This window comes from Phlebotomus argentipes, unplaced genomic scaffold, assembly GCF_947086385.1.
Source record: "Phlebotomus argentipes unplaced genomic scaffold, Phlebotomus argentipes genome assembly contig_2, whole genome shotgun sequence".
Lineage (NCBI taxonomy): Eukaryota > Metazoa > Arthropoda > Insecta > Diptera > Psychodidae > Phlebotomus > Phlebotomus argentipes.
This window is the reverse complement of record NW_026776162.1, coordinates 10,225,736-10,250,223: the sequence shown is the minus strand read 5'-3', so window position 1 is coordinate 10,250,223 and position 24,488 is coordinate 10,225,736. Positions and strand designations below refer to the sequence as shown.

The 24,488-nt window shown below is 41.2% G+C and overlaps 2 protein-coding genes across 2 annotated transcripts; both read right to left on the bottom strand.

Moving 5' to 3' along the window:
• Nucleotides 1-20,247: 20,247 nt before the first annotated feature.
• On the bottom strand, nt 20,248-20,873 carry LOC132264813 (uncharacterized). Its single transcript, XM_059765140.1, has 2 exons — nt 20,598-20,873; nt 20,248-20,543 (listed from the first exon to the last, which is right to left on the bottom strand). The coding sequence occupies exons 1-2, from the start codon at nt 20,758-20,760 to the stop codon at nt 20,248-20,250; spliced, it is 459 nt and encodes a 152-aa protein (XP_059621123.1). The 5' UTR covers nt 20,761-20,873.
• Nucleotides 20,874-20,971: 98 nt separating this feature from the next.
• On the bottom strand, nt 20,972-22,285 carry LOC132264612 (UPF0415 protein C7orf25 homolog). Its single transcript, XM_059764866.1, has 2 exons — nt 22,048-22,285; nt 20,972-21,987 (listed from the first exon to the last, which is right to left on the bottom strand). The coding sequence occupies exons 1-2, from the start codon at nt 22,204-22,206 to the stop codon at nt 21,013-21,015; spliced, it is 1,134 nt and encodes a 377-aa protein (XP_059620849.1). The 5' UTR covers nt 22,207-22,285; the 3' UTR covers nt 20,972-21,012.
• Nucleotides 22,286-24,488: the final 2,203 nt, after the last annotated feature.

Here is a 24,488-nt window from a genome sequence, read left to right as displayed (position 1 = left end):
AAAGACCGCAGAGTTGACACAATTGTAGATTAACAATCAATATGAATTGCTTGTCAAGCGAAATTGTTCACAAGCCACACAAAAATAAACTTTAACTTTGACTTTCAGTATATTTTATGCACTTTGTGTGTGAAAAATCAAGTGTTTCCATTTGAAAACAGATGATTTTCTCAACTCTTATTCTTTGTCAGTAATCGAGAACTTCTGAAATTCAATATAACGCCATTATCTCCCCAGTCTTTTCCCCACAACTTCCACATCCCCACGAAAAATATGTTCCACAGTCAATTGAGTAGAATTGAGAGAAGTGCGTGGAAGAACATTGCTCAAGCATCAATTCCTTACTGACTTATTAATATTGCGAAAGTTTATTCCGATCAATTTGTTGATTTGCCACACGAAACTGCGTATGTTGATCGTATGGCGAGACAGAGTTTGGAGATGTTCAGGCGGGAAACTTTTGTTCCATGGCTGCCAAAGAAACTTCGGCTACACGCAATAAACAACCGAGGGCGGCGGCCGGGGGGGGAGGGGGTAAATCTCAAAAGTTTGCACCTGCCTTAGTGAGTTTCCAGCACGCCTTGGGAATTTGGTGTGGATCCAATTTGTGATTTGTATAATTTTTCATCTAATAAGGTAAATACAGTGGCATTTAATAGTCATGGCACGATTCACTTTTATAGCGTCAGAGACTTTCCCTTTTTGCTCCCCTCTGGCCGGGGAAATGCCCGGGCATTTGCCTGGGATGAGGAGGATGGTAAAAGGGGAGATTCAAGTGAAATACATCACGTCGTGCGGGATGGAAAAGGGGCGAATTTCACAGAAAGTCATTGTCGTAAATAACTCCGGCCACTCGCATGGCGCGCAATACAAGAGAAGTCCTGAGAAATGAGCGAGAAAAAATTCTGTCTCACTGCCAACAATTTATTCACACCTTCGCTCGCACTTTGTGCCCAAGAAGTCACTTGAAGTGCGTCGCTCGGAGGGAAATTTCCCAAGCACAAATGACCCCTAATATTAGCTCAGCATCCCCCATTTTTGACCGTTCTCAGCCGGCGGCAAAGTGACTCCAATATTTCACAACAAGGTCGATGAAAGGCTTGAATTTCCCATCTACTCTCAATCTGCACTCGTAAATTGTTTCACAATCTCCTCTCCTGACGCCTCATGAGGATCTCCCGCATGCGAATCTACTGTAAATCTCATCGAAAGCTCAAAAGCTCACCCTTTTTAATGCCTCTCTGCTCAGAGAAGTGTCTTTATAAAAATTCCACCCGTTTCGGTGGAGTTTTATGAGAGGACGTTTTATGCTGAAATTCATAATTAATTTCCCACCTCGAAAGGGAACACATTTCAGCAACAAGGCGGAGATATTGTAGTTAGAAGTGGTGTACAATTCAACGAAAGTATATTGCGTGAAATTGTTCTTTTTCTTCAAATTGACACACCAATTCTTGCACTTAAGCCGATAAAACTGCTAATATTCTTATGAATTCTGATTCTATACTTATTTTAAGTTCATCAGTTGGTGCTGTATAAATTTCAAACCCCTATTTTACCCACATTGAGTCGCTTCTGTGCATCGCGCTGACCCACAGAGTTTGAGATTGTCAATGACATATTTTAATGCGAAGCACCACCCTCTTTCCCACCCCAATTTTAGCATAATATAATTCATTATGTAGCACCGAGACGCGGGAGAGTTCACGGGGCAATAAAAAGTTGGTAATGCGGAAGAATTTGAGTTGCACGAAAGTGGCGAGTAATTTCATTGGGAAATATAAATTATGACCATAACCGTCCATGACGAACTTTTATTAATTTTTCATTGCTCTCCACCCGCAAGTCCTCTTTGTTTGCCCGCCAAGCTATAGCGAAAATGCCGAAAGGTGCTTCGCCGCCGCCAGTTATAATGTTTATAAAGCACACCATTTAATAACTGAAAATACTCTTTTACGCTGGGGCGGAAGAGGAATTTAAGTGCTGGCAATTCAGGTGGAAAAACTCCTTTTATCGATGAATCTCCACCGAGTGCTGGCAGATGACAAATTGGTGCTTGTGCGGGAAGAAATCACCGCGAATAATTGGGCATTTGATGGAAAGACCATTGAATGAATGGGTAATAAAAAGTTGGTTAATTTTAAATGGCGCGCGATGTCCCGGGCCAGAGTTGAATTGATGGCCCTGTAATTCTTCAGCACATTTTTCCGCCATCTTCAGCACCGGAGTCAGCAATTGAATAAATTACATGCGGCGAAGTTCAGGCATGGTAAAATATGTCCATTCCATCCGACAATTTGCATCTCCTCCACGGAAAAAGGGGGAGCAAAAGAGCAGAGAATGCACATTTTTTCACGGCTGCCATCGCGTTGGCTTCTTGCCTGCGATGGCAGTGTAATGACCAGTGTGATGGAAAACTTATTTAAATGCAGTCATTCAGGCGAAATTCTCCCTTAAACATCCCATAAGTCGTTGTGCAGTTAAATTTCGAACAGGGAAGGGTGAAGGGAGAAGGACGTTTTCTAGCAATGGCATTTTAGGGGTGGTTCTTGAGAAACTCCTCAACAACCATAACAATATCCAAGGGGATTTTCTCCATGGAATTCATGACTAAATAATGCGCTTTTGCGAGGAGAATTGCACCAATTAAAGAGCCATTGAGCGGAGTGCTTAAAAATTTGCTGCATACAACTGGAATTCAATTTAGCAGTTCCATCATGGTTGGCTTTCTGGGACAGAGAATCACTCCACTGACCCAATTCAACTCATTTAGGGCGCTCTTCTTCCGCAAAATTGCACAGAATATCCAGAATATGCTAATTGAGAATGTCGAAGTGGGTTTTCCTTCCCGGGAAAAGCCGCAACCCCCAAGTTTATTGGTTATGTGAATTTCTAGATTTCCCAACAATGCGAGAAAGCGCAATTCTTTCTTCCCCAATTAATTCATTTGAAAAAGCAAATCTCCCTGTAAAATTCTCTCTCTCTCTCTCGGTGATCGTGGAAAATTGTAAACATGTGCGAATTTTGGAGGAAATACTTATGACAGAAATCCTCAAGTGTATTAAAAGACGATGTGAAATCCTCGAAAATGAGTTTCGAAGACATTTTCCACCTGCACGAAAATCCTATAAATTGCGGATGCCACATGATTTTCCCATGGAGGAAAAGTCTTAAGTAAGTATAAATAATTTCTCTCTGTCTCTCTTTCTCTCTTCTCTAAATATCGTGAATTTCCTTCTCTTTTAAGTAAATACGCCTGAGAATTATTGAGGCTTGTATAAATCATTTCGTGTCAATTTGCAGAGAAGTGATGTCTTTGAGGCCTGCAAAGTTTGAATTTCTCCCCATCATTTTTCAAATATTGCCTACATTCATATATATAAAACTTGATCCGAGTTAAGCTGAATTTAAAACTTTGTTCAGCGCTTCTCAATGAAAATGCCTCTTGCGATGGGGAAAAAAACTTTCTCCGGTGGCATCGAATTTGAGAAGCTCCTTGAGGTGTTTTGTTGCGAAGCATAACAATAATTCTTCACACACCATCCTTATTATCGCTTCCCATAATGTTATCGGGTTTTATACTGTACGTGAAAGCTCCTTTGGCGCAGCGTTCACAGGCCACATGGAATTTACGACGTGACACGAAGATAAAAGCCTCTCCGAACCAGGACACAATCCATGGCTTTTATCTCCTTGCACGGCATCCGGAGGAAATCTCCTTCACGCCTCCCCTTTGTTCCTTGGCCACATAAAGAATTTCGCGTGCGAGGAAATTGCGAATAATTAGTGGAGAGTTGTAATGCTTAATTTTTTATCCGAATATGATATTGGAATTAATGCGTTTCTATGTCAGAATTTGCGTCGTAATATCTTACGCGCGGTCCTTTTTTTTCCTCTCTTGCACATTGGCAAAAAGTTTCTGTGGCGCTCGTGAAAAAAAATTCCCCATTCTTAGAGCATTGTTTATGCTTAAGTGTTATGCGGAATTATCTCGAGGCTGAGGAGCAAGAGAAATTAAATTGCGAATCTCACACACACACAATGCCTCGGGAAAGAGGGAGAAATATTATAAAAATTTCAGCAGATGAGAAATGCTATCACTTGTGAATTATTGAAATTTATAGTGGCACCGGGAAGTTGGAATGCGTGGGTCTTATCAAGTCCTCGAAGAAGGAGGAAATTCTCTAAATTTCCCTCCTATTTATTATTCCGAGTGTGTGGATTTTTCCCGAAGTTCGTCGGGGGGTGGAAAAAAGTGCGAAGAAGCTTCATCATACATGAAAGAGAATTTTCCCACACTCTCTCTCTATGGCTTGATATCTTCCATTTGGGATGAGCTTAAAGTGTTCATTGAAACAGAATATATACATTTTAGATTAGACACGTGCCAGGGTGTGTTCAGTGTGTCCCTGGGGGTGAATTTTCAGGATGCATTCACACTCAATGTCACACTCAACTGTAACACTGTGTCTGCCGTCCATAAATTTCCACTTAGAGACTCCTCAAAGATATTTTAGCGTGATTTGACGCAGAGAAGTTTAATTTTCCACCCGAAATCCATTCCTCACATGCACACTTATGTGTGGTGCAAGAAGTTCGGATAGAGTGATCAAATTTATCCGCTCACTCTCTTTTTCACTTCAGGAGTTTGCAGACATTATCATAATAGACGAGATAGCGAGTGATGGAGATTTTTCCTCCGTCGTCCGATAGTGAAACGATGCTGAGAATGTAAAGTGAATTGAAAGTTTTTCAGCAAAGGAATTTACATGCCAAAGAAATCATCTCAAAATGGATCAGAATTGAGTGGATCATAGATTGAAGATAGGGGTAAAAATACATTTAATACAGAAAAACCAACAAATTGAGTCTTCTGTTAGTTGAAATTACAATTTCCAAAATTTTATTTCAATTTTCATAATGTAAAAAAAAATTGTCAAATTTAAATGACATCAATTCTGATGAAGTGAAGAAAACGCCAAAAATGAATCCAAAATAATTATCAGTCAAATAAATGTTTAGAAAACTGATTAAATACGACACTATGAGCATGTGTCATTTAATCCTCCTCTATAAATCTCTGATGGCCTTTTCAGCTCTGCTGTGGAATGTCGTTGAAAAGTTTGGAGAATATTGAAGGATTTCGTCAATGCACACACCGTGAATTTGGGGTGGACAAAGAGGGAATGGAGAGTGATTGTCGTACGAGGAAATCGGTCAAGAAAGTTTCCTTCCACTCCTTTTGTCCGGACAAGCAAAAGCAGGTGAATTGAAGTTCGTGCTTGCGTCATGTTGAGGGCATGTATTGAAACGCCACTGGAGACTAACTGCACTTATTGAATTTCGTACAGTGAAAAACTTCAATTTTTATCCGGCAAAAGGAAGAAAAAGGTTTGAAATTTCACATTTGACGCGGAACTATTGTTGCAAGCAAGAGATTTTACATATAAACATGACAATCATCTCGAAAGTGTGTTGGTTTGCTGTGAACTTTCGCTCTGTGTGTGTGTGAAATCCGTTGAAATTCATACTTCATATCCTGGAGCTTTGGACGGAAGGTGAGAAAATGGTTTTGCACAAAGATGAGTTATGCGGCTGTTTTTCATTTGTACACTGTGTGTGTGTATGTGTTGTGGGAACAGGAATAGGGAAACACTTTGAATCCGAAATTCTAATCCATGATCCCATACAATTCTCCACCCGAAATATGTGTTAATCTGGATGGAGAATTGTGAAATTTCAATTAGGGAAGTTGTTTGCAACTATGCTGAGGTGTTCTGTGTATGTAAATATCACTTCAGCCATGTTCAGCCACAAATCCACCCCATCGAGGGTGTTTATTGAAAATTCATAAGAACGATTACACGCGATTTCGTCCCACGTTGAGAAAGTAATTTCTGGGTAAAGCACAATAAATCACCTGAACAAAGTGCATCGATAGTCACACAAAAGCAATCCTGTGAACTTTTCACATTCTGCTTAGCAATTCCTGGGTGCAATTTCCATATTCTCTTTAAGCTCCTCTCGGCTTTATTGCCCTGAACTCTCTCTCACTATAATATCATCATTGAATTTTAAACTTAAGACATGCAACATTGTTTATTTCAATCATTGTGACTTCTTGTATAAAAGCTTCTCATTTGCTTGGGAGCTTTTCGGCAAGAGCCAGAAGCGCTTTTCCTACGTGATACGTTGAACCACAAGAATGGAAAGGGGCTTTGTAAAATGCTTATTTCACTTGAACAAATAGAACATGGAATATTCTCTTAATGGAGTTCATCCTTATCAACACTCATTTCATAAATTACTTTCAATTTTCAATTAATGTTGCGGGTGATGAAAAATTCTTCAACTTTTGCAACCCCTCGAAGTGCTCAAGACTTTTCCCTACAGATCATTGAATTTATAGAGCATCGCGTTCGAATGTGAATATTCGTTTAGAATTCTCAGATGCACTTCAACCAGCACAATACAATGTGCTCCAGTAAAATGCCACATTTTATCGCCTCTCAAGATTATCTGTACACAATGTCGAGCCAGTGTCTTGACATTCCTGCATCTTCAGGTGGAGTTAAATGGCAAAATGTGCATATCTTTCGCATGGACTGAACTTTTTCTCTCTCTCTCTCCATTGAAGTGGAAAATGAGAATCTCCTCAGGAAATCAGCTCACGTGGATTTCATCCCCCGTCACCCTCACAGAAGATTCATTTGGAAGTTGAGTAACTTCTCAATTGCATGTGCTTCGCAGTGACAAATTGGAAACACGAAAATCATTCTACCTAACTTTGCCCCAGATAATTCCTCCAATGCCAATGTCTGTTTGCATCATCAACTGAGGCATCTAATTCGACGCGCGACATGGCAATTTTCCATGCGGTAGGAATTCCTCATTTCAACCTCCTCGTGAAGGGTGGCGAAGTGACAAAAGAATTCAGCATCATGTGTGCCCCAAGTTTGGAAAATATTATTGTCATTTGTGCGCGCGCGTTTCGGGGAAATGGGAAAATGAGAGCGAAGAAGACATTTCAGGTGTGCCTGATGGAATTCCTCAGCATCTCCGAATTTGGTTCTTCGCATAATTCATCACGTTGATGGGCCATGCTGAGCTTGATCCCACAGTGAAATCCCAGTCACGTTCGCCCAGTGTGTCGTCAGTGGTAAATTACTCACGCAAACTGTCCATATTCCTCGACACTAAATATTCCGCATGGGCGTGAAATCCACTGCGAAAAGGGCGATTTTCATGCGGAAATCCAGAGAGAGAGAGCGATTTTTTTTTGTCCAAAGGACAATTGTGTGTCCATTTTGTCGAGAGAATTCCCGAGAAATTGCTTAAATTAGTGTGAAGTTGACGAATTTCGATGGGAACTGTGACAAATCTCTCGTGCAGTTGCCCGGAAAATTGATCAGAACTCAATAAATGACAATCAAACGCTCCTCTTGTGCACTTCCTCATAGATAGCAAGAGCACACAAAAAGCATATTAAATTCTACATGCTCAACGCTCAACATGGAAGGGAGAAATTAATTAAGAGCTCGCATCGCAATTCCATGAGAACATGCTTTCACCTTCCAGCCATAATAACATGGATCGATTTTAATTTTTAAACTGCGGGGAAAGATTGTTAGGATATTTTTCAATTATATGAAGCTTAAGAGATAAAACTTGTTCAAAGCAGATAATATAATTATCGTAAGTTATTATTATTGCTCAAGATAGAGTACTCTGGGCAGTTTGTTTGCCATCAATAAATGGTGCATAGCTTTCCACCCCTTAATAACAACACATAATGACGAATAATTCGTTCAACATTATCAAAATAGAATCGACAGATGTTCAGTCAAAATATATATTAAATACGGTGCGCGAGCTTAATTCACGAGTGCACAGTTCCCAAGGGGATAGCCTGTGGCAGAAAACAAAGCCAGTTCAGTGAAATGCACCCCCTTCAATTCAACCCCTCACTGGACAAACAAGCCCTTGTTGTGGCACACAAATTACAACGAGCGAGGAAGAGAGAGAGAGACTGAAGAATGCCTGAATTCTCCGCAGTGCAAATAGCAAAGCTCACCAACAAAGCTTTCGCGAGAGCAAAAGTACATATTGCCCGAAGGAACTCCATCAAATGCCGTTGACAGAGTGCAGCGGTTTTTCCCTGGGAAAATGTTATCACAGTAAAATTGAGCATTCAATGAGAAAAAAAAACTTCTAATCTATGGGAAACTGAGAGATTATGAGATGCTCTCTCTCTGTCTCTCGCAATGCCAGAGAATATTCGCGAAGCGAGATGAGATTGTAAGTTAAGAGTGCATAAACAACTGACGAGAGAAATGAATTTTGAGATTAAAACATGTTGATAACAACACGTGCCATAATACCATAATGCTGCCAGCTTCTCTGACTGTTTGATGACGAAGAGAAAATCCATCAACTGATGTGTTCAGGAACAGTTGATGATATTCTCTTCAAAATTGTTAATGATGCGCATATAAACTTTCATTTTTGATGCAACCCAATAAAACTAACAGCTTTGGGGGAGTGAAGTTTAGAAGTGGAAAATGTTAATCCATTTGCAGTGTTGGGATTGTTTACATTGCAATATTTACGCTCAGAGTAAATCTCATGTCTAAAAAATGTTTATTTGAGTCAATCTGATCATATCTTCTAAAGTTCCCATCCGATTTTCATAAGTAAGAGCGCGTTGAAAAGGTTATTTCACAATATACAACTCTCTAGAATACATCAAAGTCGGCAAATGAACACAAGAAGGTGTAAATATTCATAATATTTGACACAAAAATCTTTTTATGCATTGTGCAATAGAAATACTCATAGAAGTGTTGTTTTTGAACAAACTTTGAAAAATAATAGCGCTTTGAAAGAGAAAAGGATAGCCTACAACTCTCTAGAACACATCATTTCTGTTAGACTTCGTCTTAACCTAGATTTTTTACTTTGTAAAGACGCAACACAGTCCACTTGACTCTCACATTTGCTCAAGTTGGGTGGAATTTCCAATGAGGCGCACACAAGAAAGTTTCCACCCGCAATTTTTGTGCATTGACACTCGCCATGGCGGAAGTTTGGGCTGCACGAAAATCCCTTGTGGGGGGGGAGGGTTGGAGCATCCCTCTCGAGTGTGGGCTTAAATGGGCTAAACGGCAAAGTTGTCGGTTATCGCATAAACAGGCAGTGTCTTATCATGGGAAAATATTTTCAGCGATACTGAGCTCTCTCTGAACTTGTTGAAAATTTATGAAAACACCCTCGTCTATCAAGCCCTCGACAAAGTTCTGGTTTAAAATAGCAAAAGAGGAGGTCACAGGATCTCCTCTTTATTGCCATGTCGGAATTTGTCTTATCATCTCTTTTCGCCCCTCAAATTAGGATAATTACACACACATCCACAACCCCTGTGGGGTGGCGGAGGGCAGCAACTCAACAGGGCCAACTGATAAGAGGGAGCAAATGTGAGAGGAGTGCGTGTGGGACGATCTGCGGGGGTGAATTAAAAAGTGCCATCCGGTTAATTGGCACAAACCCAATGGGGAGTGGGCAAAGGGGTGACAAAAGGGTTGTGCTCGCTCTCTCGTCACACTCAATTATTAGTGAGCGGAAGCGTACAAGAAATAGTGAAATTAGCAGAATTATTTCTTCGAGAGATTTGCTCACGATACGACTGGGGGCAATTGGGGTGGAAAATTATGGAAAGCAGAGTCACACTGTCGCACTGATAGCACAATCTCCATATCTCCCATGTGAAGAAATCTCTTGAGGGGTTCACAAGTTTTCAGTTGAAACTGACAAAGGCGGAACTTTCAAAGTTTATTAATTTTTAATAAAATACAAACAATCTCAGGCTTCGCCTGGGAAATTCACAACTCCCATGAAACTTCCCGCGCGCGCGGAAACTATGTTTCAACAATGCCACAGCACCCAGAGTTTCTTCGCAAATGCCATCACCAGAGAGCAAATCTTATGTGGCAGATGCAATTAACTGCGGGTGCGGATGAAGGGAGAGTGCCAATTATGAGGTATTAAATTACTAAATTCATTTCATTCTATTAAAAGAGAATCAATTGCGAGTCAGACAACAAAATTTATGGCCTCTATATTTACCCAACATTGTTCAACTGCACCAAGGGTGCCATTTTCGCCGTATAAACACCCTTTTTTGGGCGGGGCATTCGAGTGGGCGGAGCTTAGAAGCCTCTCGGCGGTGACTCGAAGACCCCTTGACAATTTGAAACAACCCAAATAACATTTCTGCAACAGAATTCCTATTCGGTGGCTAAAATGAAATATGCAAATTCTGCCTCCCATCTCTTTGGACACACACACCATAAACATAAAGCACCCGCTCAGCACTGTGTTTCAGTGCATTCGGGCACTCAAGTGGGGCATGAAGTCCTGCCACGACCCGACCATCATTGCCGGATGAGCTTTTGTGTCTTCCTCAGCGGCGCAGTTGTGTGGTCACGTTTCCGCTGCCGCCGCAAACACTCCTTGGGCGACAAATTGTGCACATTCTTGTGGCTTTCCGAGTTAAGAAGGAAATCACTGATCCCCCAAATGCACACTATCACGTTTCAGGCGACTATTTTGCAAATTATGCTTATTTGCAAATCAATAGACAACCCGACAGTGTTCCTCCTTAAAGTTACACTGCGGCGTTTCTCATTTTGACCACAATGCCATGAACGGTGTAAACCGATGTCGTCATCTTTTGGATAAGTCTGGCTTACCAAACACGACCGCCGCACATATTCTGGATATTTTCAGCAAAAGGCCTCTTGGGTTGGTTGCTGGTGGAAGCAGATGCCACTGTCATGGCATGACGCTGAACAGCCGCTGAGTAATGCTTCACAGAGACATTCTTCTATTGAATTTGACCTACTTCAGATTATTTCTAACGACTTTTTGATTATTCCTGCAACTCGTAAGTTTCCAGCATTTTATGACTGCAATGCTGGCGCGCTTCGAGAGTCAATTAAGTGTCTTGAATCTCCTTGAATCATGTCTGGTTAAGCTACAAGAATCCCTGCAACTCCTCTTCATACTCCTTTCTGCAGGACTTTGAGATTCTGGGCATTAGAATTAATTAGAGAATCGCAGTGATGCATGAAATATGGCACAAACCACATGCATGAAGTAGATTATTAAATGGGTGAAATTCCAAGAAATCTCCACATTTACTTAATCATCAGCCCAAGAATCTTCTCAGTCAGTAAATAATGTGAAAATTTGTAGTTACACGTCTTTGTCCATTGATTTGGGTTGATAAAAAGCACCTCAAGAGTGTTTAAATTAGAAGCTTAATTTGAATGGGGAGCAAAATTGAGCAGTCAGAAGCTGAGTTTGTACATTAAAAACCCCTAGCAAAATGCCCTAAATTGAATTTGTCTGGGCAAAAGTTAAAGCTCTGCAGCCAATCGATAAATGCGCTGAAAGTTGAGAGACATCGACTGTGAAAGAATTCCGCACACAATGTGGACATGGTAAATAAACAGAATGCAAATGCAATTTCATCTTCCTCGTCGAAACATCACCATAAATCTCACCACAAAAAGCCAACGATTGAATGCAGAAGAGGATTTTCGGCATAAGCTATTCTCTTTGACTGAGTCCTTCGAGAGTTCCTTTGGTGGGAAATGCATGAATATAAAGTTGAAACTTTTACGTCCAAGCATCATTTATTGACGATAGTCAGAGCAAAGTTTATTTGCGAATCACTCCCAAGTGACACATTTACAAATGAGCTTTGCTTAATGCATATTTTATGGCGGGATTTTTCGTCGAAATTCTCTCTCGGCCCTTTGGCATATGATTTGCACAGTTCAGTGGAACGAGAAGCTCCAGGACGTGCGATGCTTCCTGTCAGCTGCAGAAAAATCTATTGATAATTTCAATTACGCCCATCAGTGAGCATTTTGCGGGTCAGTGTTTGTGATGGTCGATGCTCACCGCAGACCATCAGCAACAGTCTGCAATATTAAACTGCGGCAAATTGAAAAGCTTCCGCTTCACTTCCCACTCAATCGTCGTAATGCATCTAATGCAATTGACAATTTCAGCTCCACGGATGTGTCCTTTTCCTCCTTCCTTCACGTCACTGCCAGGTGCACGTGAGTCGTGCAATATTTCGGCAAATTTCGCCCCCTGAAAAAGTTCATCCATTTTTAATGTTGCGCGTGATTCTGGTACACAAAAGTCACAGAAATCAAATTTGTATTTATATTTATTGATTTAATAAATAAGCATCATGTGAAAATACTAACTGACATAAAAATGTAGCATTAAATAACACTTTTTTGCAAAATAAACGCCAAGCAAATATGGAAAATTGATTGATTTATTTATGTGTGCACAAATAAACAGACAAATTAGCTTCATATTAATAGATAATTAAATTAAATAATATTCCTGGAAATTCAATTTGCAATTCTAAGAATCTAAAAATAATTATTTTAACAAATTCCCCAATTTTCCAACACTTGATATTCTGGAAAATTGATTTGCTAGTTAATGAAATGTTATTTATTCATGGTTTTCCATCAGCTCTTTTTAATTATTCATCCAATTCCACCGGCAATTGCATTTAATTGATAGCAAACAGATGCAATTGGTCAGCTTTTCATGTGCAACTTTTACCTCTCGTGTGCTCAATCACTCACACTCTGGCTGGCTTTTATAAATTGGAGCATGATTTGTGCTCCCCCAGAATGTATCTTCTTCGTGTCTCTCTGTGGCCACCCCGAAAAAGATGGGGAGAAAGCGCTGATGCTGAGGGAAAAAAGGCGACTCCGATAGATTATCAGCGCCACATTAATGTCAACCCTCGGTGAAAAGACGATTACGAGCCCCATTCCCGCGCATCACCCCCAAGCTTTTTTCCGCCCCCGCAGCGCTCAGTGATTCGTGTGGTGCTGAAAGCTTTTTGCCCCGTCTCAATTTTATCGATAGTTCTCCGATGCTTTCCTCCCCCATTCAACGTCACTTTAAATAATCACCCTCTACTTGTTAGACAAAAATACGAGTGGGAATGATTCCTCATTTGCCCGTGCGGAGATGCTGAGTTTGTGGACGGAAAGATTTCGTCTAAAATCTTTGCACGAATTCCAAACATTTCTTCTCAAGAAATATCTTAATTTGAGCAAAATTATTTATCAAGGCTGAAAAATGTTTTTGTAAAAAGTTTAATGACTAATTTAAGAAATTCTTCATGAATCATGAAATTGAGGACGAAAACATTGCGTAAATAAGTGATTTTCCTACAAAAAGTTCTACAATCTTGAGTTTATCAACTTGGAAAGCAACTAAAAACTTTGCTAACGAGCTCACTGAAATCTTCAGAGACATAAATTTTCTTAAAACTATTCTTAGATGTATCTTTATTGACTAATGAAATATGTTTTTGGAAATCTTCGATAAATCCTCGTTAGAATTTTCAACAATTGAATTTGCAATGTCTTGAAAGTCAGTCCGAAAATGATTCTTTCAAGTGGAAAGTGTGTCAGAAATTTATTAAATTCTTAAGATGAAATGTTTGTTATAGAAATGTTGATCACAAAATGAAATAATATTAAATTTAAGCACTTCATAAGACACTTTCGTTTGTGCAGAAAATCTGCAAATATCGCTCAGCAACTCTGTTCTTTGGCACTGATAGAGATTGTTCCGTGGCTGTGACACATCCCCAAGGTAGCGCGCATTCAACAGGGGGTGGGATTTGGGGTGCTTTTCCCAGGAACTGGCAGAGTGACACGCGGTGTTTTGTGCAAAATGTGTCAGCGACAAGAATGTCTTTCACTCGCAAACTCTTTTGTTTACTCTTTTCATTCTGGGGCGATTTCCCCGCAGGAGGGAAAACCACAAAGTCCGCGCGCGTCATCCAGCACCACCGGGAAGAGGCCAAAAGGGAGGAGAGAGCGTGAGGATCTTTAATTAGGGTGCGTCAAAGGGTGTTCATTAGTCATGGAGAAGGTCAGCAGTGGTAAATTAAAACGTCATGAAAAATTAGCTGAGCTTTGGGCGGTAAGATTCGCGGCGGAAAATGCCGTCGTGGACACAAATTTCAATTCCATCCTCACACCTTCTCAACGCCTCGGCAATAATTAGGTGTTGCTATATTTGCTCGCGATGCCGCACTTTTTCCGCGGCTCAGTGCGGGAATTATTTATTCATTTCGGAAAACCAACCCCCCACAATGAGGGGTCGTTAGAGTGAAAAAGGGGTCTTCGCACGCTCAATGGGAATGAAGAGCGCGGGATTATAATTGAAAAATTCTTCAGCTTATGTACACATGGCGTCGTAATGCGGAGCCTCATTTTCGGCTCTGCTGAGCATTTTCCACCAAAACGCAGAAAGAGAGAGAGACAAACGCCGAGTGGATTTGTGTGCCTCCTTTTCACTGTCAGAGATCTCGCGGTATTTCATCTTGCGCGCAAAGTCATCAAATCGGCGGGAGTCAGATGTGAATTATTAGTGTGTTTTGGCAAAGAGAGCTCTTGGCTTGTGGAACACGCGTTACGCTTTATCCTTCGCATTGCCTCAAAAAGTCTTTTTGAAATACACCGCGCGTCTTTGATGTGCGAGACTTTTGCCACAAACACCAAGGCTAATTTAATCTCCTCTTTAAACAGACTCTCTTCGGTCGAGCTTCGAATTTCACATGGTGGAGAACTTTATCTCTTTCTAAACATATCGTTGGAGCAAAAGCACTTCTCGTGCAACATTTAGATAAAGAATTAACGGAATAACTTCAATCCCCTCTTCTAACACACACACACACACACACACACACTATACATAATACGAAAGTGCATAGGGATTAAGAGGAGAGATTACGAGCTTTCAAAGCTCCCTTTGATACCAACACAAACATTTCTCATCTTGCGTGAAAACTATAATATTTATTGTGCAATTTATCACGCTGGGATGACTCAAAATTGTTCATCACCCGACGAAGGTTTTGGGAGGGCAAGATAAATTATTATCCAGAGATGAATGTACAAAGGGAATCATTGAATTCTATCTTGATGTGGGTTCTCACCCATGAATCGCATGAGGAAGTCAGTGAACTAAAAAAAAGAGGAAAAACCGGGGGAATTTTTACCAAGAAGAGGCCAAACTTTTCTTCCCCCCCACAAATATTCTCTCCGTTTTCTTGTCTAGTTCAAAATACACTTCTAAACTAATAAATCTCTCCAGCGCGCGCCGGAACAAAAGTGCTGTGGCATATTTTCTGCTAAAGCATTCCATTCCCTCTTGTCCGCATGTTTCGGATGCTCAATCTTGGTCGTCGTCATAAATTTATGTAAATTCACTAATTTCGATTCCTATCAGGTTGAAAAGCTGCCCGTGGGGAGCAATTCGAGTGGTTCGTTGACGGGGAAAGTTTGATTAAATGCCTTGTCATGAAATGTAAAAGCTACACAGAAGAACAAGGTAAAGATTTTCATCACCTTTCTTTATGAATTAAAGAAATAACAAATATTTGAGCATGAAAAAGACACAATTAAATACATTTTAATCTCAACAACTGCCTTATAGATTTCTCCTTAATCAGGTTATTTTAATAATATATTCTATCATCTTTCTACACAAACGAAATTTACATTGATTAAGCGAGGCAATAAAGCTTTATGGCTTATTAGAAATATGCAAAATGAAGAGCTTTTGCAAAATTACATTTTACAGCTTAAAATGTCATAATTAAGAGTGATTTTGCGGTCAAATGTAATTTTGAAAACTAGCTGAAAATCCCATAAACTCCTTCAACAATTCCAGAGCTTCAGTCTGAGTGGCGAAAAGCTCTCTCTTTGCCAAAGAAGCTTATCAAGCCCCAAAATCAAATTGCTCTCTAAAGTGCCATAAAAAATCATTTTGGCAATTTCTCAGCGTGCCAAAGTGGGCCAAATATGATCGGCAATCGAGTGATTCTCCACTGATTAAGGGTGAGAGATTAAAGCCCCATAAAGGGCACAATGATGTTCAATTTATTGATGGCGCCTCATGGAATCCGTCCTGCGTCCGGGAAGATTGTCTTCCGCTGGAAATTAATCTTTCCCGGGAGGAAGATTGCGGTCAGGGGCGGCAAAATGGCATTCAAAGGGACTATTAATTATTTGAAAAGGTCACGTAGTCGATTGGGCGATTACTTCTCCTTCGTCGCTTTATATGCCACGCAGGAATTGTCATCTCGCCATGGGAAGTTGTGCTTTTGTCCCACGTGCGATGATTAATAGTCGTCCTCTCGGCACGAGATATGTAGCATTTTTTCACCCGCCCCAGGCAATGCGTCAAGAGGTCTGCATAATGCAAAATAAATCGCCTTCGTACCTGATGTCATTCCGTCTTCGCCGTTCGGGACTGTCTAATTAATTACATGCGCCGGAAAGGAGAGGATTTGAGGCCAATTTCCACGAGTCATGACTTCATTAGGTCCAGGTCAGGCGGGTTAATAAGCCACTTGAGGCGTTCGCACGACACTCGACGGAGAAAAATTGCCACACACGCGACGCCATATAAAGTATGGAGGATGAAAAGTTGAGGTCGCTTTTGAAAGTTCACGACTGAATTTCAAGATGCCAAGATAGCTTCACTTCGGGGAAATTTGACAAGGTGAAGATATTACATGGTTAGAAATGGTGTACGAATCCGTGTCAGTATTAAAATCTTGGTTTTACTAAGTTTTTATAGGTTATGTGCGCTTTTTGACTAACTTAAGAGACACTAAGTTGCTAAATTAAAGTAATTTCCAATATTAGCAATATTCTGTCATTTACGCTGAAAAAATTAAGATTCTGAAACTTCAGGGCGAGAAATCAGCATAAAAGATTCACATAACCTAAAAAAAAAAATCATGTTGAAGTTTAATATTTGAATTGAATTTCCTTTAAGTTTACTTTTAGAAAAATTTCTACTAATCAAATTCATTGACGTGTTAAAGCATTTTTAGTCTGATTTGATTGATTTGAAGACAAGAAAGTTATGATTGAAAGCGACTGCAAGTGTTGTACAGCTTGTACGTCAGCCTATTCATCTCCCCTTGGGATTCAAGGGGATTCGCACTGGTGCTCAGCTCTGGAGCACTTTATTATTGTAACTTTAGCCGGACAATCTGGCCGAAACTGGCGCTGCGGGCGGGAAAGTGGGTGGCCGTGGGGTGAAACAAACGAAAAGGATGCTTTTTTCCTCCGCCCTGCGTGTGTGTCAAGCAGGAAGAAAGACTATTAGTTATACACACATCAGCACATTGAAAAATGAGCTCCACTTCAGCTTCTCTCCATCATTCTCAATGTTTCGGGGCACCCCCCAGCCTCCGAGCCCCCTCGACATGGGGTGGATGGCGAGGTAATAAAGTTCTTGTGTGGCATTGCACGCCCCAGAGGCGGCGTGAAACAAACCAAGAGCGCCAGACGGAACTCCGGCGAGTCTCTCGGCAAAGTGCTTCCGGATCTATTCATCTCCCCGGCCGCCTTTGTATCGGGCGGCGAATTCGGTGGGAAAAAGGCCCACCCACAAACAGTGTGTGAGTGTGTGTGGATGAATGGCAATTTTGACGATGAAGTGCTCTTACTGAATGTCACATTTTCACCTCTGCGTCCTCGGCTTTTTCCTCAGCATCGGGAGCGGATTCATTAATTTTCCTTCCACTCCACTTTGCCATCGCGTCCAACTCCAATTCCCGGGTTAATATTTGACTAAGGGAGCGCCATTCCATCTGCAATAACTCAGCACTAATGATGATTTTAAAATAATATTTAACTTCATTCCTCATGAGACGCTATCTTCACTTCCCCACGCGAAAAGGTGAAGCGCCGAGTGATTGAAATACCTCGCGAAGAACTACAAGGAATAATTAGGAAAATGAGCAGCAAAAGTGCTAGAAATGTTGTGAAACTTTCACTGAAATTAATGATGCAGAAGCTCACATTGCTATCACTGAGAATTCTCAAATAGACACGATTCTAGAGAGTCAAATAAACAAAATTAATTGAGATGAAAACACAAGACATTCAGCATTCGTTTCCCAAATGAAAATAATACGGATGACTTCGAAATTTTCACCCCTAATTTCCTCAAGTTCTTCTTATTTGCCGTGTTCTTCCGCCTTTTGGGCGTTCATTGGAAAAGTGCGCCGCGTGTGTGTGAGTTGCGTGAGAAAATGGAGTGTTCATTATTAAATATCTGTTCCAAATATTAATTACAATTTGCAAAATTAAATTCCTTTCCGTTCCCGACACGGGAAATCTTTTCATTTTATCACTTTCCACGCCGGTTAAATTCTCATGAGCACTTTTCCTCGTTTCTGCCATCTAATTATTGCCGAAGAACTCTCGTAAACACTTTTTCCATCGCTTTTTCCAACGGACATCCACAGACGGATTTCCGCGCTGACCTGAATTATTAACAAATAATTAATTCCGTCGCGTCCGCTTCTGAACTTGCCGGAGATTTACGAGTTGAGAGCATTTTGAGTGGATAAATTTAAATGATTTTATTGTCTGGCCATTTCTCATTTGTCGCACAGCAATTCCCAATTAATTGAGCCATTTTGTGCATTTGAATAAATTTCACGAGCCACCAATTTGCGTGAATCGTGAGAACTTTTGCAGGAAAATGCGGAGCGATGGAAAAAAGGACTGAAAAATCACGGAGAAATTTGCATTGCAATCTACATAATATTGATTTTATTACAAAAATATATGCTGAAATATCAATTTTAATAACATTTCGTCATGTCAATTAAAGCCCAGAACAGAGAGAGAGAGAGAGAGAGAGAAAAAACCAATATTAACTCTTTCCTTTACATAACAAGGTTGTAACTTTAAAACCGTCGTTGCTTTTCCAAGGGGAAGACAATTAGGCTCGAATTTGTACATTTTTCTGGCACTTATTCAAATTGCAGAACATTTTTGCAGAAAAATAGGCGGGATTTTCAAGTTAGAATATCGTTTTAAACTAAAAATTACTAATTTTTTGATAAGAAATCAAGCAAAATATCCCAAAAATTGCACCGAATTTCCCAATAATGGCGTAAAAATGATCAAAATCAACTCAAAAATATATAAAACTGATCTATACACCACTTTTGGCCGTAATATTTTCCCCTTGCTTTTGATATTTCAGCGAATTTTTCCAATTTCCTCCCACACACAAGAAATCCCATCGCAATTCCCTTCCAATTCCAATTACATTGCCGACTTCCATTCGACCGCGGTCCGGAAACTTTGCATACTTTCTCGGTTGTAAGCGAAAAAAGGCCCCGAAAAGAACTTTCCACCAAGCGAAAGTTAGTGATAGTCTTAAGTTTTCTTCCACGTCACACATAGTCAAAACCACTTTTGTCTGCCGCGCGTCTTTTTTCTCCACCAATAAAACTTTTCCATTTTGGCCAATTTTCCTCGTCGCCGCGCGGAAATGCGTCCAGAAAGTGCAGAAATCATGCAGTTTTCCCGCCTCTTTCTGTCCACACTAACACAAAAAGTTCATTTCATGCAAATTTAAACGAGAAAGACGAGCTTTTTTGCACTGAAATGACGTCAAGTAACAGTTCTTCTCTTTTTATATTGGATGTAAGGGTTGAAAAATTGGGTCAAAGTGTATAGTTTTCTAATTTTAGGTCACTTGCACAGCAGCTGAACGACGGAATAATTATAATGATAAGGATAGTTTGGAGTAAAATCAATAAAATGTAATGAAAAATTTCGTTGCAATCGTCATTCAAAGTTCTGTGAAAACGCCTTAAAACAGGCGAAGACGTATTTTGATACAAATAATATGTTTTAGAGAATTGTAGACTGTAAAATCACCTTTCCAAATCTGTGCCACCTTTGCCAATCGGATAAGAACTTTGGAAAATATGCAAAGATAAATAATGTAAAATAGAAGAAAAACATTAGTAATTACATTAGAATTTTCTTAGGGCGCCAAATATGTTAAAAGAAGCCAAAGAAATATTCAAAGTTAGTATTTATTGTGTGAAATGGGAAATTGGAGATTAATTGGCATGGATTTCATGGAGAAAAAACACAAGTAGAGCATAGATTTTTCTATTTTCACCTAATTTTGTTCAGTCTGCTCCCTTTTCTTACCGATTTCAGCGCCTCACCGTGGCTGGAATCTTAAACTTGATCTATAACTGTTTTCACTTTTATTTGAACTTCATTTCTTACAGAAAAGGGAATTCATAAGATATTTGGGTATTAATTCAGTGAATGAAGTTCTGAAAAGCTGTCCTTAGAAAAGCTCCTCTGTCTCCGTCTCGCTCGTGGAAGCGCTGGCCTCGCTGGCCACTTGGGCGTCTTCTTGTTCGGAAGAAGCCACAGAATTCATCTCGCTTTGTGCTTCTTCCTCGTCATCAACAGCCATCTTCTCCAGTCTCTCAATTTCTTCCTTGAACTGTTTCACGAATTTCTCGACTTCAGCGACCTTCGCCTCCATTTTGGTGGCCAATTCCTCGTAAGCGCGAACATCCATCGGCGGAGAATTGTCTTCAAAATCGTTGAAAAGCTGGTCGAAGTGCAATGAATTGACTGGAAAAAGGAAAATCTCAAAACAGGAAAGCTAGGAATTGGGATGACACTTACGCTGTGCCGCGACTTTGCAGCTTCGCTTGTAAATTTTCCTGAGCTCTGCATTGCGCTTCTTCAGCATCTCCACTTTCTTCTCAGCAATTATCAAAGACATTCTGAGAAATCTCATGGTACGCTGTTGCGAAGTTTCCTGCGACTGCTTGTTCTTCCTGTTCATCACTTTGTTTACTGACTTTCGTCCCAAATGAAAAACTCACGAGGAAATTGGGAAAATAATGAGGAAAAACGAGAAAATTCACGCGCTAAATGACGAAGAGTGAGGTTGTGAAATGTGAGAAAGCCGTCAAGTGCTGCGCCCTGTCGCGAATAAATACAACTTATAAGCCGAGGCATAAACCCAAGCAAAAAGGAAAACACAGTTTCGCAGCCAACTTCACATCACTTCATTAGCGCGCTAAAAATCACAAAGTTATCGTGGATCAGAAACTCTCTTCGCCGTTTTCTCCTTGAGCTCCGTCAGAGCGCGAGCTTCGTGGATGTAAGCGGGAATCTCGATGCCCTCCTGAGTCTTCACAGCGCGGATGAATCCCTCGTTCGATGTGACAGTGAGAGCATTGTGGAACATGCCGAAGATGAAGATCTGGAAGCTTCTCGGCTTGATTTTCCCTCTGATCTGCAGATTTCTCCATTTTTCGGGGATTTCCGTGACATCCGGCAGCACTTCTACTCTCCTCATGAGCTCCTCCGTGCGCTCCTTCTCACCCGGACCGCCCAAGAGATCCACAATTTCCCGGAAGGATTTCGCAGCCGTTTCACAGCAAATCAGTCGCTTTCCCTCGAAGAACTTCTCCAGGATCGCCTTCAGCGGATTCTTCCGCTCAGATCTCGCCTGCTCAGTGAGGATGGCCTCGTGGAACTCCCAGTAGCAGCTGCCATTCGTCTGGGAACTCACGTGGCAGAGAAGTGTTGTAATATCGAGATTGAGCAGCGAATGCGATTGCTTCGCTTCCTCGGTGGAAAACTCTTGTCCGGGAGTGAAATTTCTCACAACAATTCCCTTCTTCTGCAGCTCCGACACCAGCCCGTCGTCCAGCGGATGCAAACACACGAAGTAGATCGTTGGTCTCCGGAAGTTGATGGGATTTTCCGATGCAACTTCCAGAAATTCATCAGCATGATCGAGAATGCTCTTGGAGCCATACTTTCCCTGGCCAGAGGCGGCATCCTTGATGGATTTGCTCTTGCGCGCGAAGATCTTGAGCCACGACATTCCCTTGTCACAGACAATGTCCACCCGAAGCGGCGTTCTTCTGCTTCCGGACGCCAGTGGAAAGTCGAATTGCTTGGCAGACTTGCACGTTGCTAAAACAGCCACAACGACTTCGTAGTGCGTCAAATTGGTGCACAGGATGTGATTCTCCACGATGGTGGAGTTCTTCAGGTGCTGCAGGAGGGAAGATGGGTCAGTGGAAGTCCAAGATTTGCCACACAGCAACTGACTCACCGTGCGCAGGAAGCTCATTTCGTGACTGATCTTCTTCTCCAGCTTCGCCACGCCGTCGACATGTCGCACAGAGGACAATGTCTTCAGCAGATCCTCCGCGAGACTCACTTTTTCCGCCACCAGCACTGCCAACTCCTCAAGAGACTTCTCCTCGCTCATTTTCCCCCAGAAACTCTGACGAAAACACTTTCAGCGCCAGAAAGTGAGGTTAGATTGTTTATTTTCACCCAAACCCACCAACTGCAAAGGAAACACCTTAAATGCATCGCATGGCGGCATTTCAAATTCAACGGACAATGGAAGTTAATCGAGAGGCGAGAAAAAAGCACTTATCGTGGAGAAAAAACAACAATAAAAGTCCCAAATGATAACTTTCATTGGATGAAACTCGGTTTTAGCTCAATTATCTTCATTTATAACACGACCTATCGTAATATGAAGTCAATTAAATTAATCGAGACTCTTTTTCTTCTCTCTCTCGCTCTTCAATTCAGCCAACAATAAATATGCCCGCATGCACTGCATTCACTTACTTAAGTCACCGCGACTTTTTTGTCATCCATCCAGCAGCCAGGGAGTGATTATTGCTGCCAAAAAACACATTTTCCCGCAATTTCCATTCGAACGCGAGCGCGCGCTCGAGTTGTCAAAAAATGCGGGAGGCACAATGACAGCTTTTTTGCGCGCCACCAGCGCACGATTCGAATTTCCTTCTTGCAATCCGTGGGAACACCGAATCCGGTGCATTTGCATTCTCTGCGGGCGTCTAATGGCCAGTGGAATTTTTGTCTATTTGTCTCTCATCAATTCCGGGATGGCAAATGAGACGATGGAAATCAATTCCTCGCAGATTCCGGATGAATGGGATGAATTTATTAATCAGCCAACCAATTGACGCCCCTCTGATAGGGGCGCATTGTGGCAAATTGAGCCCTATTAGTTGGAAAATGAATTGAGCGATGGCACACAAGTAACAATTTCTCAATTCGCCACCAAGTCGACGGCAGAGCATTAAATATTCACGAGAGAATGCGAAATTTGTCGTGAAATTATCTTGCTTTGATCGACTGACGTTGCGAGGACTCATAAAAAATACACAACAATTGCACTAAAAGTCTTGCCGAAGGATTTCAGGGGGAAAATCACTGCACAGAAGAACATCATGCAAATTCTCCATTAATAAGTGAGTGAATTGATTACAAGATTGAGGACGTCATTGAAGGGAATTTTTAATCATCGAAAAAGTAACACAAATGTTTAATTTTTATTCTTTTCATTGCTCTAAAAATATTTTTTAAATTTCATTTCCGTGATTTTCTTAATGCGAATTGTCAAAAAACTCTAAAAAAAAAACCATAAATAACTCAAAAACTACTAATAAATAATCTTCTTAAAACCCTCTAATCGATCTGCTTCTCTTTTATGACTTTTTCTTAGCCAAGGACAATCATGTTCGGAAATTTTTTTCTTAGATAAACTCTTTCGTTTTTTCAAATTACTTTAAACGGGAATTTCTGATCAACTCGAATTGTACAGTAAATTGCGAAAAGTTGGTAATATTCGTACCACAATTCCCTGCAATTTGTCCGCCCCCTTTTGGGGTGGAAATTCCGTGGGAAATTGACATAGAAATTCGCGTGCAAAACCGACTGACCGCGAGACTATCATTTGGCGCGTGGAAAGGGGCGAGACTCGCCCTGGGTGGCAATTTATTCGGATTGTTGTGGCATTTTTCCATCCACCTGACCAATTTCCACGCGAGCCACCGAGTCGCCAATTTTAATAGCAATCCATCAAGCACCACTCCGCCGCCCGCCCCGCGGCTCGCGAGTGGCCGCGCGCGCGATTCAGCGAAATTGGCAAAGCTCTGCGCGCAATTACACTAATGAAAATCCCTAAAGTGTCCCGCGGGAATTATTAATCCGCGCAATCAATATTGTGTCATCCGTTTAATGCGCGGCGCTTCGAGGATTGTCAGTTTATTTTCCCAGGGAAAAACACGGGCTGCAAATGCGGAATTTCCATTAATTGTGTGCGCCGCATTGCTTTTATCAGTTGGAGAATCGCAAAACCACCATCAGAGATGGCTAATGACATATTTTCACAGGCGAGTGAGAGAGGGAAAAAGGGTGAGAAAATTGCACCCTTTCCCAATGCTTTCACACGTCAATACATGACATTCTGCGCAATATTTCACAAGCGCCTCTAATTGTGCTCCTCTGCAAAATTGTCGCGCCCCAACAGACACACACACACACACATCATGTGAATTTCCCGGGGCAGCAACAGGTGAGAAGGAAAAACCACCCCGCGCAGCGCTTGAAAGGGGATCAATTGTTGTTCACCACGAGGTCGATTTCTGTGTGCAATTTATCGCACGCGAAACATGAGCAATCGCAAAATGTGAACCGCGCGGAAAGAGAGGAGAAAATGGGGTTGGA

Coding starts and splice junctions, on each gene's coding strand:
- LOC132264813 (XM_059765140.1), bottom strand. CDS start 20,760: ATGAACAGGAAGAACAAGCAGTCGCAGGAAACTTCGCAACAGCGTACC. Junction 20,544..20,597: donor CTGCAAAGTCGCGGCACAGC/GTAAGTGTCATC, acceptor TCCTTTTTCCAG/TCAATTCATTGCACTTCGAC.
- LOC132264612 (XM_059764866.1), bottom strand. CDS start 22,206: ATGAGCGAGGAGAAGTCTCTTGAGGAGTTGGCAGTGCTGGTGGCGGAA. Junction 21,988..22,047: donor AAATGAGCTTCCTGCGCACG/GTGAGTCAGTTG, acceptor TCCCTCCTGCAG/CACCTGAAGAACTCCACCAT.